This window comes from Bombina bombina, chromosome 4 (assembly GCF_027579735.1).
Source record: "Bombina bombina isolate aBomBom1 chromosome 4, aBomBom1.pri, whole genome shotgun sequence".
Classification (NCBI taxonomy): Eukaryota; Metazoa; Chordata; class Amphibia; order Anura; family Bombinatoridae; genus Bombina; species Bombina bombina.
The window spans coordinates 415,408,907-415,423,981 of NC_069502.1; the positions used below are offsets into that span (position 1 = coordinate 415,408,907).

At 36.0% G+C, this 15,075-nt stretch overlaps 1 protein-coding gene across 1 annotated transcript in view; it reads left to right on the forward strand.

Annotated features, from left to right (window-relative positions):
• Nucleotides 1-962: 962 nt before the first annotated feature.
• Nucleotides 963-15,075, forward strand: part of LOC128657508 (probable cation-transporting ATPase 13A4) — a 454,774-nt gene continuing 440,661 nt past the window's right edge. The window contains 2 exon segments of the mRNA XM_053711875.1: nt 963-1,010; nt 4,073-4,246. Of these exon segments, the coding sequence (XP_053567850.1) occupies nt 963-1,010; nt 4,073-4,246 (222 nt within the window).

Below are 15,075 nucleotides of genomic sequence, written 5' to 3' on the forward strand. Positions count from 1 at the left end.
TTTACAATCATGTGTGCCATAATTGCACAAGCTGTTTGTAAATAATTTCAGTGAGAAACGTAAAATTGTAAAAAATGTTACGATTTTTTTAATTTGATTGCATTTGGCGTTGAAATGGTGGCATGAAATATACCAAAATGGGCCTAGCTCAATACTTTGGGATGTCTTCTAAAAAAAATATATACATGTCAAGGAATATTCAAGAATTCCTGAAAGATATCAGTGTTCCAATATAACTAGCGCTAATTTTGAAAAAAAGTGGTTTGGAAATAGCAAAGTGCTACTTGTACTTATTGCCCTATAACTTGCAAAAAAAGCAAAGAACATGTAAACATTGGGTATTTCTAAACTCAGGACAAAATTTAGAAACTATTTAGCATGGGTGTTTTTTGGTGGTTGTAGATGTGTAACAGATTTTGGGGTCAAAGTTAGAAAAAGTGTGTTTTTTTTCCATTTTTTCCTCATATTTTATAATTTTTTATAGTAAATTATAAGATATGATGAAAATAATGGTATCTTTAGAAAGTCCATTTAATGGCAAAAAAAAAAACGGTATATAATATGTGTGGGTAGTAGTAAATGAGTAAGAAGAAAATTACAGCTAAACACAAACACTGCAGAAATGTAAAAATAGCCCTGGTCCTTAAGGGAAAGAAATTGAAAAATGGCCTTGTCCTTATAGGGGTTAAAAGACCACTAACAGTGATTTTTTTTTTTTTTTTATCACAGCTGTTAAAACATTGACCATTTCCCTGAGGCAAGCAACAAGAACAAATAATTAGGCAGATAAGGGGTGTGTCCTAAAATGCCCTTTTGAAAAGATAAAAACAGTTGCAATGGGGAGATGGAAGTACAAATGAATTGGATAGAGAGTCTGCTTCTATGTGAGAGAACTTCAGATCTGAAAGAATTAGTCTTGCGTGGGTGAGCTAATAATTTAACCTTAGAATTATAAGAATAGAATGGCACATAAGCATGCCTTACTTAACCAAGGAGAGGAAAATGAGATGGTGAGTTCTTTTTCATTTCTTTCTGTTTTAACAGACAGTAGTTAAATCCAAAAATTGATATATCATATTATTTAGAAAAAAAAGAACATGAAACCTAATATTTTTCTTTCATGATTCTTGTATACAATTTAAAAAAATACTTTCCAGTTAACTTTTATTACCTAATTTGCTTCATTTTCTTTGTACCCTTTTGTTGAAGAAGCAGAAATGTTAATGGGAGCTAGCTGAACATATAAGTAAACCAATGATGAGGCATTTATGTGCAGCCATCAATCAGCAGCTAGTTACTAGTTCCTGAGCCTACCTATGTATCAAATACATCAAACCTAAGTATCAAATTTAAACAAAGGACACAAAGAGAATGAAGCAAATTAGATGGAAGTAAATTAGAACATTGTTTAAAATTGTATGTTCTATTGGAATCATGAAAGAAATGTTTTAGGTTTCATGTTCCTTAAAGGGACACTAAACCCAATTTTTTTTCTTTCGTGTTTCAGATAGAGCATGCAATTTTAAGCAACTTTCTAATTTACTCCTATTATCAAATTGTCTTCATTCTCTTGGTATCCTTATTTGAAAAGCAATAATGTAAGTTTAGATGTCGGACCATTTTTGGTGAACAACCTGGGTTGTTCTTGCTGATTGGTGGATAAATTCACCCACCAATAAACTAGTGCTGTCAAGGGTTGTAAACCAAAATGTGTCTGTCTCCTTAGCTTAGATGCCTTCTTTTTCAAATAAAGATAGCAAGAGAATGAAGAGAAATTGATAATAGGAGTAAATTAGAAAGTTGCTTAAAATTGCATGCTCTATCTGATTCATAAAATAAAAAAAAATTTGGTTCAGTGTCCCTTTAAAGAAAATATATTGTCTCCCTTGTTTTTAAAAATGAGTCCCTCTTACCTAACATATAGCAATGACATTGGTAATTTTTCATGAAACATTGAATGATCTGTTGGCATTTATTGTATCAGTTCCCACAGACTGCACACAATGGAACCTAGGAGAGAGTTGGTATTATTTACACTTATGTTAGCTAGTAACGTTGCCATGACAGCATCTTTTTAGTCATCAAATGGTGCTAAGACGCTTTGAAAATTACTATTACATCTTACAAATGTACATTTTGGAAGAATTTTTCACTTGAAATATCTATTTATCTATAGTTCCTTAGAGTATAGGTGAATATTGATGCTTTTAAAAAGCTCTCACAACCTTTTTTATAACTCCAGACAACTATGAATTAAATACTGAAAATAAATTATTGCTAACTGTCTTAATATTATAAACATTATTTTAAAAAAATCCTAATATTACTAATTAATTTGTGATAAATATGTTTTCTTTTAGAAAATCTGGGCCAGGTAGGGAATTAAGCAAAGTAGGCAGTCCCATATAAACACCTTTTTAAGGTGTAGTTTAATATTTAAGGCTTGACAAATGTGGGAAGTCAAAAAATAAATACATTTTTTTAATTGTTACCACTATGTTACAGTTATTTTATTTTCAGAGAGTTATAGTGTAATTTGGTGACTGAGTGTTCCCTATGTATCTGAGGTGCTCAATTATGTTACAAAGCTTGCAGTGGTCCTTCAATCTGGCTCTCTATTTTGTGCAGCCAAAGGGAGTTGGTATTTTTAACACCAGCATATCTTCAGAGCCTGCTTAAAATGGTTTGTTTTTATTGTGAAATTTTGGATGAAACAAACATAGGGATTTTTAACCAACCAACACTCATCTTTGTCAGCCCATACAGAGATTGAAAATAACCACATTTGATCATTTCCTTCAAAATATTAACTCACACCATTTAACAAGATGTAAAATTAGTCTCAGAAAACGGGAAAAAACCTGTATAGATTTTTTCCTTTGAGATATTTATTTGCAGCATTTTTTAAGTCGTAAAGATAATCTTTTGACAAATTTCTGTAATGTTATAATTTCACTTAGGGCTAGATAACAAGTGGAGTGCTTTTTATCGCTTTTGCTAGAGCGCTAATTGCCCTAGAAGTAAACTTTTTGTGTGCATCGGTTCTGCTGGCATTATGAGTTGAAAGTAAAAAGTTTTGTGCTTGCGCTAAGCAGGCGCATGCAAAAAGCTGAACCTACAATATTGCGTGCGAGATAACCTTTGCCCCTATAGAAGTTGATGGGAAAAAAGACTATCACCTAATTCGCGCAAACCTGATCACATATTCTCATGTGCACTAACCCGACATGAAAATATGAATATTTCATATTTTCATCTACTTAACTACAAAGGCCTTTAATGCACTTATATATATAAATGTCTATATATTGCATTACAATGTATTTATGTTTTTATATGTGTATATTTATCTGTAAATACATATATACAAATATAAATACATATGTACACACACACATATATACACACACATCTTTAGAGATATATAATAATGTATGTATCTATGTTAAAGCCCTTTGCAACCTTTTTTTCTAACATCTGAGATCTCATATCTTTGAGCCCTTATAAAGTTTTTGCGCAAACATTTTTTTGAATATTTTATATTATATGGTGTTATTATGAATGTAAGTGTACTTTTAAATGTATTTGTGGTGTATTTTGCAACACATTTTTGTTTTGCAAAATAGTTAACCACAGCTCTGAGGACACAGTAAATTATTCCAGTGTAAATTGTGATTGCACTAAAGCGATCACGTTTACTTTCAACTTGTAATACCAGGGCAAATGGTCGCGAAAACACTATATTGATGTTTGCGCTCCACTCGTAATCTAGACCCCTGTATACCCTTGGGGTTTGCACTCCTGCCAATGGTCCCCTTGGGGCCACCACTCATCTCTTAATGCTGCCCCCTGCTGAGCTACTCACACTATTAATACATATATAAGTATATCTGTCACTGAGCAATCCCACAGAAGGTGTCATCCCATAAATTCTCCTAATTATGGCACAGGTCTTATGTGCTTTGGCACTAATAAATCCTGCTGCATAACTATGATTACCTAACAGTAGTTAATATTTTAATAAATATTTCAAATCAAATGATTAATTAGCGTTTTTTACTTTTATTTATAGGAAATATTTGGTTATAAAACAACAACAAGGAGGTCAAATTTCTGTCTTGTTGGCTATATTCTGTCTCTTGGAATCCTACGACTCTTCTTTTATTGGAAGCCACAATGGGATGTCTGGTGTCAGTGTGTTGAATGTAGCCTGGCAGAAGCTGATGTGATATTGCTTAGGACCACTGTAAGTATACAGAAAATATTTATTGATTCTTGAGTTAAATAAATCTCACTGGTGTAGATACTATGGGGCTGATTTATCAAGGCCCGAATGCATTTGTATGCATCTGTTTCTGTGCGAGCCTTCAGGCTTGCCGGAAACAGGAGTTAAGATGCAGCAGTCGTAAGACCGCTGCTACTTAACTCGTTCGCCACCTCTGAGGTGGCGGACAGCAATCAGCCCGATCGGATACGATCGGGTTGATTGACACCACCTGCTAGCGGCCGATTGTCCGCGAATGTGCAGGGGTGGCATTTCACAAGCATTTCATGAGAAATGCTTGTGCAATGTTTAATGCTGACAGCGTATGCTGTCGGCATTTATCGATGTGCGGCAGACATGATCCTCTGATAATTCGGCCCCTAAGCCTGTTTCTGTCAATAGAGGCTTCTGAACAATCAGACTTGAGACAGATGCACAGTAACATTACCTAAGTAATAGTAATAACTGCCATTGGTGGCCACTGTACCAAAATAGTGAAAGTATCCTAAGTCTATGGTAACAAACAGCCAGACAAAATGCACATGCAAATATTTTTTCCTTACAGCTGCCTTGACCTGATGTAGAGTCCTTATGCCGAACACTTAGCACAAAAATAGAAAAACAGATCTATATGAAAACAGATGTGAATGTAAGCTAATATACACAAAGCTGGTTAATATCATTTGTATGGGCTGTAGTATTTCATTTTTTTATTTAAAAATAATTTTTATCTAGGTAGCAATGGCATACATAAACAACATCTATCTATACTGTCATGGCAACACGCCTATATACATACATCGTCTTGTGCGTCTAATACATAGGCATGTCCTAGAGACCATAAGCAATATGAGGTATTAAAAAATAGGAAGTACAATCGGCCTCTTTTTATGCATAAACATTTTAACATGGACAAAAAATAACTTAACAAGTGGTAATCAAGTCTTAGCTTTCATATAAGGACTCTGAAAGGAAAAAAGTAGGTATTTGTGTATCCACAACATAGACATCAGAACATAAGCCAGTGATTCCCAACATAGAAGAAATACTATTAGCTATTTTAAAGTCAAATAAAAAATAATAATTTGTTATAACCCTTCAGAAGAATATTTTCACAGTTAGGCAGTGTATGCTCCTCTATAGGAGCACAGGCGCATGTGAACACACTGTGAGAAAAAAAAGAAAAAGAAAAAAATGTTTTGGCTGAATAAATATAATTTTTCTAATAGCCCCCCTATTGGAAAATTTATATTTACACAGACAAAAAGGTTCCAGTCCAGTTTTGTTAAAAAAATATATATGTGTTTTTGCCATTTTTACTTCTATCTATCACACCGCACATGCAATAGATAGAAGTATAGGCTTCAAGCCCTTTGCACTTATTTCAAAGTGCCTGCAGTGTCGCCCCCCAACCCAGCCCTATACCTTTTTAAAGGGACATAATAGTCATATGCTAAATCACTTGAAACTGATGCAGTATAACTGTAAAAAGCTGACAGGAAAATATCACCTGAGCATCTCTATATAAAAAAGGAAGATATTTTACCTCTCAATCTCCTCAGCTCAGCAGAGTAAGTTCTGTGTAAAAAGTTATACTTCACCTGCTCCCAGCTGCAGGTAAACAAATTAAAAAAAATGAAGAAATGAACAGCAGCCAATCAGCATCAGCAGTGCTGAGGTCATGAACTCTTACTGTGATCTCATGAGATTTGACTTAACTCTCATGAGATTTCATAGTAAGCTTCCTTTACCTGATTGGTGAAATAATATGAGAGTGCACGATGCTAGTCCCTTCAGATGTCCCAGGACAAACAAAATCCTTTACAATGGGAGGTGGCTACTGAAGAACTTTTGAGGTAAAATATCTTTCTTTTTTACATAGAGATGTTCAGGTGATATTTTCTTTTTTTTTTTTTAAATATTTTTTTTATTTTGAGCATACAAAAAAGAAAAAATACAACAAGCAGAAAGAGAATACAGAGTCATAAACTTCTCCAGCTTAGACTATTTAACACATTGTAAAAAAGAAAAAAACCAAAAAATTACATTTACAAGTCTCTGGTCCTCCCAAGACAATTAATAGTCCATATCTCTGTCTCTCTCTCAAAATTTCCATGGCTCAATTTTCCATTTTCTATTGTTTGAAATACCATAACATCGATAACAGATGTACAAAAACCAACAAAATTTACACCGCAATTAGTTTACCTTTACAATTTTGGTGAACAGTGTATCTTAGTATTTTCCACTAATCGCATCCTATTCACCCAAAAAATGCAATACCTAAGTGAAAAATAAATCTTATCTTTCTTTTCTCCCTTCTTTCTTTCTTTTCTTCCCTTCTTTTTTGTGGAACTTCCCAAATCACAAAAATAACCACAAAAAAAAAAAAAAAAAAAAAAAAATATTACTCTCTCTCCCTCTCCCCACCCCCCCTCTCCCCCCGGGCCCCCCCCCATCCACCCGCCCTCCACATATTTCCATGATTATTCTGTTTAGTTTAGCCATTGTATAGGTAATACTTCTGCTGCAATTAATTCAATAAATGGAGCTGTATTTCTAAGTGGCTCTGTAAATTGTATTTGTTGCTCTATTGGCCATGAACAAATATACTTCTTCCATTTCTTGAAAAATTTTATAAATGTATTTCAGGCATCCACTCTCAGGTTTTGTCTTTCAATAATCATCTGTAGCTTTATGTTGTTAATTAGTTCACTTAAACTGGGAGCTTGCTTATGTTTCCATATCTTAAATATTAAATTGCGTGCAAGTAAAATCACAATATTCAGTAATTGCCTGTCCCCCACTTTCTCCTTATGGCACAAAAAAAATATTGCTGTGGAGTCTAATACCACCTTGTCACCAAGATATTTATTAACCCAGAATTGTACCTTTAACCAGTATTGTTGTACCTTGGGGCAACTCCAAAGGCAATGTAATATATTAGCCCTATCTTCACTGCATTTGTGGCACACATTTTGTTGTGTCGTTACCCATTTACTCATTCTTTCCGGTGTTAAGTAATAGTTATTTATTAACTTGCGTTGTGATTCTCTCAGATTAACCCTGTCTGTGGTCTCTTCTGCTCTTTTAATACTACTTGTTATGTCCTCTTCTTGTATATTACCAAAATATTTCATAAATTGGTGTTTCAGTTTATTTATATGTTGTTGTCCTATATTTTTCAGTATCTGCTGGTACCAGTATGATATTGATCTAAAGCCTGCCTTATATATTTTTAGACCTGCATCCGTAAACTCTTGCCCCCAATCCGTACCATATTCACTATTTTTTATTTCTATGTAGTGGCGAGTTTGTAGGTATGCATAAAAATTCTTCGCCGGGAGTCTAAATTCTATTGCTAAATTTTCATATGTTTTAATCCCGGTGTTATCCAACATCTTTAGTTGTACAAATTCTTTAATACCTTTTTCCTGCCATTCCTGGAATACTATATTCTGAAGCCCTGGTTGAAAATCCACGCACCCGATTATTGGTAATATTTAAGAGACCTGATAATTTTGTCCTAAGATTTTACAATACTTCTGCCATGCCAACACTACATTTGAACATGTTAGTAAATTGCTGATATTACTTGGTAACTTCTTGTGTGGGCAGTGTAATAAAGCTTTTAAATTGAATGGTTTAACCATTTCTGCTTCCAGCTTGTAATATGTGACATAGTTTGATTCTGTGAGCCAATCAAGGCCAAACTTTACTAGGGTAACAATATTGTAATATTTAATACTTGGTAAGGCAAATCCCCCTACTTGCTTATTTTGTATTAATTTTTCCATTGACATACGCCCTTTCTTTTTCCCCCAAATGAACCTTCCACATGCCATGTTATATTTATCCAGATCCTTTTTCAAAATAAAAATGGGAAGATTTTGCATCAAAAACAATATTTTTGGAAAGAAGATTGTTTTTAACAGCATAACCCTAGCGGATAGGGATAGATAGTACATGTTCCATTTGTCTAAATCTAGTTGTATATTATCAAAAATATCTCTGTAATTTAACCGGTACCATTCTCTGGGGTCCCTACTTATTCTAATTCCCAAATAATTAATATAATTTACTTCCTTGAAGATGTAGTTTCGACTATATCTGTTTTTTTTACCCACATAAGTTCTGATTTATTAGGGTTAATTTTGTATCCTGTAAAGGAGCTAAAATTGCCTATAATTCCCAGCACCAAAGGGATACTACTAACAGTATCTTTTAAAAACAATAATATGTCCTTGGCATATAAAGATATCGTCATTTTTTGGCTACCTACTTCTACCGCTTGTACTTTCTGCCTGATGTAAATTGCTAGGGGCTCCAGCGCTAAGTCAAACAACAAGGGTGATAGTGGGCACCCCTGCCGTGTACCCTTTCCGAGCGTTATATACTGTGATAATTCCCCATTTACTAATAATTGTGATCTTGGTTTGTTGTATATTGACTCTATCAGCTGTATGATATTTCCTGAAAACCCAAAATTTTCCAGGGCTGAAAACAGATGGTCCCATACGATGGAGTCAAAGGCCTTTTCGGCATCAATTGTAATGACTGCAAGATCCCCAACTCCATCGCATGCGACCCGCCGTCCCCCCCCTTGCCAATATAATTGTAGTAATCTAGCATTGTTAGGACTCTTCGCATATTTCGTACTGCGTTTCTCCCTGGTATGAAACCTGCCTGATCGGGGTGTATTAGTTCCCCTATAATTCTTTTCAATCTCTCTGCGATAACCGCCGTTAAAATCTTATAATCTTGGTTTAACAATGAGATTGGACGATATGAGGCTAGGTCCTCTGGATCTTTACCTTTCTTGTGGATTAACGTGATAACTGAATCTGCAAAATATTGCGAGTTCATCTCCTTGTTCATATAATATTCATTATATAGCTTGATAAGTGTCGGGGTCACTAATTCTACTGTTGACTTATAGAACTCTGCAGGAAGACCATCTGGCCCTGCCGCTTTCCCTACTTTGAGTTTTTTGATAATTTTTACAACTTCTGTCTCTGTAATTGGTGTATTTATTTTAAGCAGTGCCTCTCTTGTTATTTGGGGTAACTTAATCCCTTGCCAAAATTTCTCTTTCTCCTCCTGATTTATCTGCTGTTTGGAATATAGATTTGAATAATATGTATAAAATGCCTGCCTTATTTCTGAAGAGGAGTTTAACACTCTGTCCCCTGTTCTGATTGTTGTTATTATATTCTTTTTACTGCGAAATTTGATTAACTTAGCAAGATGTTTAGCATTTATACCTTGTTGTCCTTGATAGACCGCCCTTGCTTTTAAGTCTTCTCTAACCCATTTTTCTTTAAGAAAGTTATCTCGCTCCGTTTTTTTAGATATATAACTGCCCCATGTATCTTCATTTGGGTTTCCTTTATACTGCTCAAATGCATTTCTGAGCTGGTTAGCCAGTTGCATCTCCCTAGCCTTATATTTGCGGGTCAACAACACCATATGCGCCTTTACCTCCCCTCTGAGGACAGCCTTACCTGCCTCCCACAGAATTTCCGTTCTATTCATATATTCCTTATTATTCGTGAGATATTCTTGCCACGTTTTCTGCAGCCAATTTACAAAATGTGGGTTGTTATGCATAAACCCTGGGTAATGGAATGTGTTTTTATTTTTGCCGGGTCTAGATGTGGTTGAAATCTTGAGTGAGATTATTGCGTGATCTGACAATATTATATCTGCTATATTTGTTTCTAATTCTAGTTTGAGTAATTGTTCTTCTACTAGGAACATGTCAATACGTGAGAAGTTTCTGTGTGCCTTAGATTCACATGGGAATGTTCGTTCGTCCGGATGTTGCAGCCGCCAAATGTCATTTATTTTTAGTGTCTTAGCAAAATGTCTCAGATACTTTGCTTCCCTGTAATTTGCCTGTTTACTTCTGATTTTAAATTTATCAATATCAGGGTGTAATGTCATGTTCATATCCCCAGCAATTATCAGATTTTGTCCCAGATATGGTGTTACTTTTTGTTTTATCTTTTGCCAGAAACCCTTGTCTAGACCGTTAGGGCCGTATGTATTACATATGGTCCATATCTCATTCCTTGACCTAATTTGTGCAATCAAATATCTCCCATCCGGATCTACTTCTTGCTTTAATATACTGTAACTCAGATTTTTATTAAAGAGTATCGCTACCCCCCTTTTGCGTTTGTTACACGGTGTGGCAATTATCTCCGTAATCCAATTTGTCTTTAATTTCTCTATCTCTGGTCTTTTCAGGTGTAATTCCTGTAGGCATATGATGTCAGGTTTACCTTTTTTAAGCATTTTTAAAACGTTTTTACGTTTAGCCGGGGAGGTTATCCCTCCCACATTCCATGATAATAGACTTAATGTATTAGGTGTAGCATTCATTCCTTAACTAAATTGTATGTTTTGGCTTAAAAAGGGGGCAGGAGACACCCAGACGGGTAAGAAGAGAGGAGAGGAGCCAACCCTGAGAGAGGAGCGTGAGAGGGAAGAGAACCACACAAAAAAAAAAAAAAGGGGAAGTCCCCTCCTATACATACCCAAAACTTCTGTTATAATATTATTTTTATACATTTAATTCATAATATTGTGTCAATCAGTATACTGAGCTGAATAAAATTTTACACTGCAATATTATTTTCATCGCAAATGGCTTTTGCTTCATTCACCGAGTTTAAAGCAATGGTGCCCTCCATACTTAGTACCGTTATTTTGGCTGGATACCTCATGTTTGCCTTAAGCCCAGCTTTGATCAGTGCTGTACAGAAAGGCACCATTGCCCTACGCCTGGTGGATGTCTCTTGAGAGAAATCTTGAAATAAGTATACCTGTTTGTTCTCAATCATGAAAGGTTGTGCTCTTCTATAGTGGCTCATCACATTAAACTTATCCTGAAAATTTAAATATTTGATCAATACCATTCGTGGGCGTACATTACCATTTATGGACTCTTTACTATTCCCAATTCTGTGTGCTCTTTCGACTTGTAATTTCGTATTGCCTAACTGTATCCCTGAAAAAACACAAGATATACAGCGCTAAAATCCAAGAAGATACCTTTGCCACTCTCCAACTATCTCCCCCAAATAGATAATATATCAAACTAATACTCTAATGAGAGGGCGCTAAAGCTAAAGTAACTTGACACACCTAATCATATGAATAATACATACATTGGAGGTTAAGAATAATCAATTTTACTCAGTATTTTAAAAGATAACAGGGACGTCTCCCTAATAAAGATACATTTCTCATACAAAATAAAAAACAATAAAAATCGATCAGAATAACAATATTACAAAATATCTATAAGGAATACCACCCTATTAAAAATATTGCGCAAAAAATATCAAAAAATAAAGATGTCAAAAAATAAAGATGTGTTCAAAAACTTGTTAAAAAATAAAATACGGGTTTGCAAGTTCCGATCATTACATATATCTTATGGTGAATCTTCAACTTATAATGTCCCTTTATCCGGATGGACTAACTCCGGATAAAGGGACATTATAAGTTGAAGATTCACCATAAGATATATGTAATGATCGGAACTTGCAAACCCGTATTTTATTTTTTAACAAGTTTTTGAACACATCTTTATTTTTTGACATCTTTATTTTTTGATATTTTTTGCGCAATATTTTTAATAGGGTGGTATTCCTTATAGATATTTTGTAATATTGTTATTCTGATCGATTTTTATTGTTTTTTATTTTGTATGAGAAATGTATCTTTATTAGGGAGACGTCCCTGTTATCTTTTAAAATACTGAGTAAAATTGATTATTCTTAACCTCCAATGTATGTATTATTCATATGATTAGGTGTGTCAAGTTACTTTAGCTTTAGCGCCCTCTCATTAGAGTACTAACTGTATCCCTAGCAAGCTAGGCAGAATTGTCTCCCCAAACCTTAATAGATCTGTGTACTCCTTTGTTTCTGGGAGTCCCACTATTCGCACGTTGCTGCGCCGTGACCTATCCTCAAGGTCATCTACCTTGGACTGCAACGTTTTAATTTTATCTGTATATAAATTCATATTTGTTTCCTGATTGTACATTTTATCTTCTAGGTCTGAGACCCTATCTTCAACTTCTCTCATTCTGACCGCGAATTGCTCCACCTCTTGAGAAAGATCCGCTATCTCTCTTTTGATTATCTCAAATTGCGGTAAAATTAAATCAGCAAGTTGATTTATTGTTAACTGTGTCTCTATTTTTTTTCCTGGGCTCTCTGGATCTATTTCTGTGCTGCTTTCCTGCAAAACTTTCAACTTTTTGTCTTTCTTGACCGGCATATTAGGGGATCTATTTCTCATATTCGTGATATACTTATCCATAAAAGGAAGTATAAAAAGAAACGTGGATAAAAATGGGTATGTGACAATACTAGTTTCCTTCTACTTCTGTGATATTACTCCTTTACTATGCTGTAACCTCACTTGTCCTTAATATTACTTGGAGTGGAGAAATGATTTTGTCTCTTAACATAGAAGCTTAAGTGCTTTCCGTGCCCCCAATTATCCCAGCCCCTTATGCGTGTCTTTGGCCCTACCCTTTAAGATTGTGACTAAATTAGTGCTCTTTTTCTTAATCTACACTTTCAACACCTCTTTGACTCAAAACCTTTAATACTTGTGTGTGCTTAATGGCTGTCCCCTCCCTTTAGAGGGTTAACCTTATCATGTGTTATCTAAAATGTGTAGTACCCACTTTTAGCCACTAAGGGCTTTGCTCTTTTATGCTTTCTATTATATAGATAGTGTTACTGATCAGGTATCCCCAATTCGCCTTCCGCACAGACACTCCGAGAATTCTTTCACCTATATTTTTAAGTATTCTACTTGTTAGATCTGCTTTCTGGCTTTATTGCCTTTGGCTACTGTTTTTTCTGTAAAAAAGCCAAAGATCAATTTTTAATCCTCTTCTATCCTGTTATAGGAATGATGTTTTTTATCTGCCTGGCTATACTACACGCCCCACATGTTGTAGATAATATTCCCTTGTACAACCATTCATATTAGGCATTTTTGCAGACTAGCATATTGCATTATTACCAACTTCATTTCTTAAAAAAAAACAAAAAACAAAACAAAGACAAAAAAGAAAAAAACTGACAGGTGAATATAAATAAATCACTTTTTAAACGTGTCCCCAAAAAAAAAAAAAAAAGAAAAAAGTCCATAAGTAGCGTCCACACTTTTTAAGCGTAATGTCCTGCTTTTACTGCTTTTACTTTTCCCTTTTCTTCCACCTTTTAGTATTGCTCAGTTCTAGTTCACTGTTCTCTGTGTAACTATTATCTAGCCTTTACCAGACCTTCATGCTCTGCAAGAGTCTGCGCCCGCTCTAAGGCGTAACTATTCGTTAGTTCCACAAGGAGAGTTCAATGCGTGCTGTGCCTATATATAAACATCCTTTCTGTACTGCACACTTTCACTTTAAATCCACCTTGTTTGCAATATTGTCGTATGAGACACGACCTTTCACAGTCAATAAACTTTTTGCTGTACCGAGTCCATAGTATCTCTCTTCACCACAGACACACACTGCTTTTCTTCCTCAAGCAACACAACTTTATATTTGCAATATTGTCTTGTGAGACACGTCCTTTCTCAGTCAATAATCCATTTGCTGTACCGAGTTTATGGTATCTCTCTTCACCACTGACACACACTGTTTTTCTGCCTCAAGCAACACAACTTTATGTACCATTACAGCTCTGGTACTTGCGTGTCTGTCCTGCCTTTTAATCCTCGACTCCGGACCACTTCACCGTTAGTTTATATCCTCCCGACATCGGGCACGATACCTCGCATCCGGTGTAGGGCTGCTCCGTCACACGGGTCATAAAAACGGAATTATGAAGATTTTTATGGTTTACCACTCAGAGTCGCGCCTGCAGACTGTTAACTTGCCGACCTTGCCTGTGTGTTGCGCCTTTTTTCCCCTTTCATGTGTCTTGGCTCAGTGTGCGTCTGGGCCAGTACCGCCCGGCCTTTGTGCGGTTGTAATAGGGCTTCCAGCACCTCCGCTCGCCTGACTTCAAGCTGCTCCCTGTGCAGAGCTATAATGCCCCAAAATAGGAGTCTACGGTTTAGGCAGGATCTTCTCTGGCTAGTGTTTAGCTGTCGGTTCCTCCACGAGACGCTCCAGCGTCGTGCTTACTGTTTGCCACGCCTACCGGAAACTTATCTCAGGTGATATTTTCTAATCAGCTTTTTACAGCTATGCTTCATCACTTTCAAGTGTTTAAACATTTGGGTATTATGGCCCTTTAATAGTGAGAGCATGTGATGACGGCGTGCGGGAGGAGGAGCCTGGTCGGCGCAAAACTGAGTTGGAGATAGTGAGATGAGAGAGGGAGCGTCCTGTGCAGGGCCTGCTCAACCATGGGCACTTGATAGGGGGCGACATTTCAGTGCCTGAGTTAGTTAGTGTTAGACCAGACACACCGCTCCTGTCCTGACTTCAATCATTGTAAGAAGGATGCAGCAGCTCTGCAGAACGCTGCAGTTATTGTACTGTTTGTCTTTCTGAGTTCTCTGAGTTTGTGTCACACAAGTACATTCATTCAACCCCTTTCTCCCCTCCACTGGTTTCTGTTTGTTATCAGAGAAAGCTATGGTCAGTTGGTCTGTTGAGGAGAGGAAGAGGGGCACTGGCAGTTCTGTCATTTATTACAGCATACCAGGCTTGTTTAGCTCCATGATCAGCCCCTCCCCGTGGTGACTACAGTTTGAGAAGACTCAGTCCCGCAGCACTAGAAAACAGAAGGTAGGGTGGCTGACTGGCTCTCCAGCAAATATTT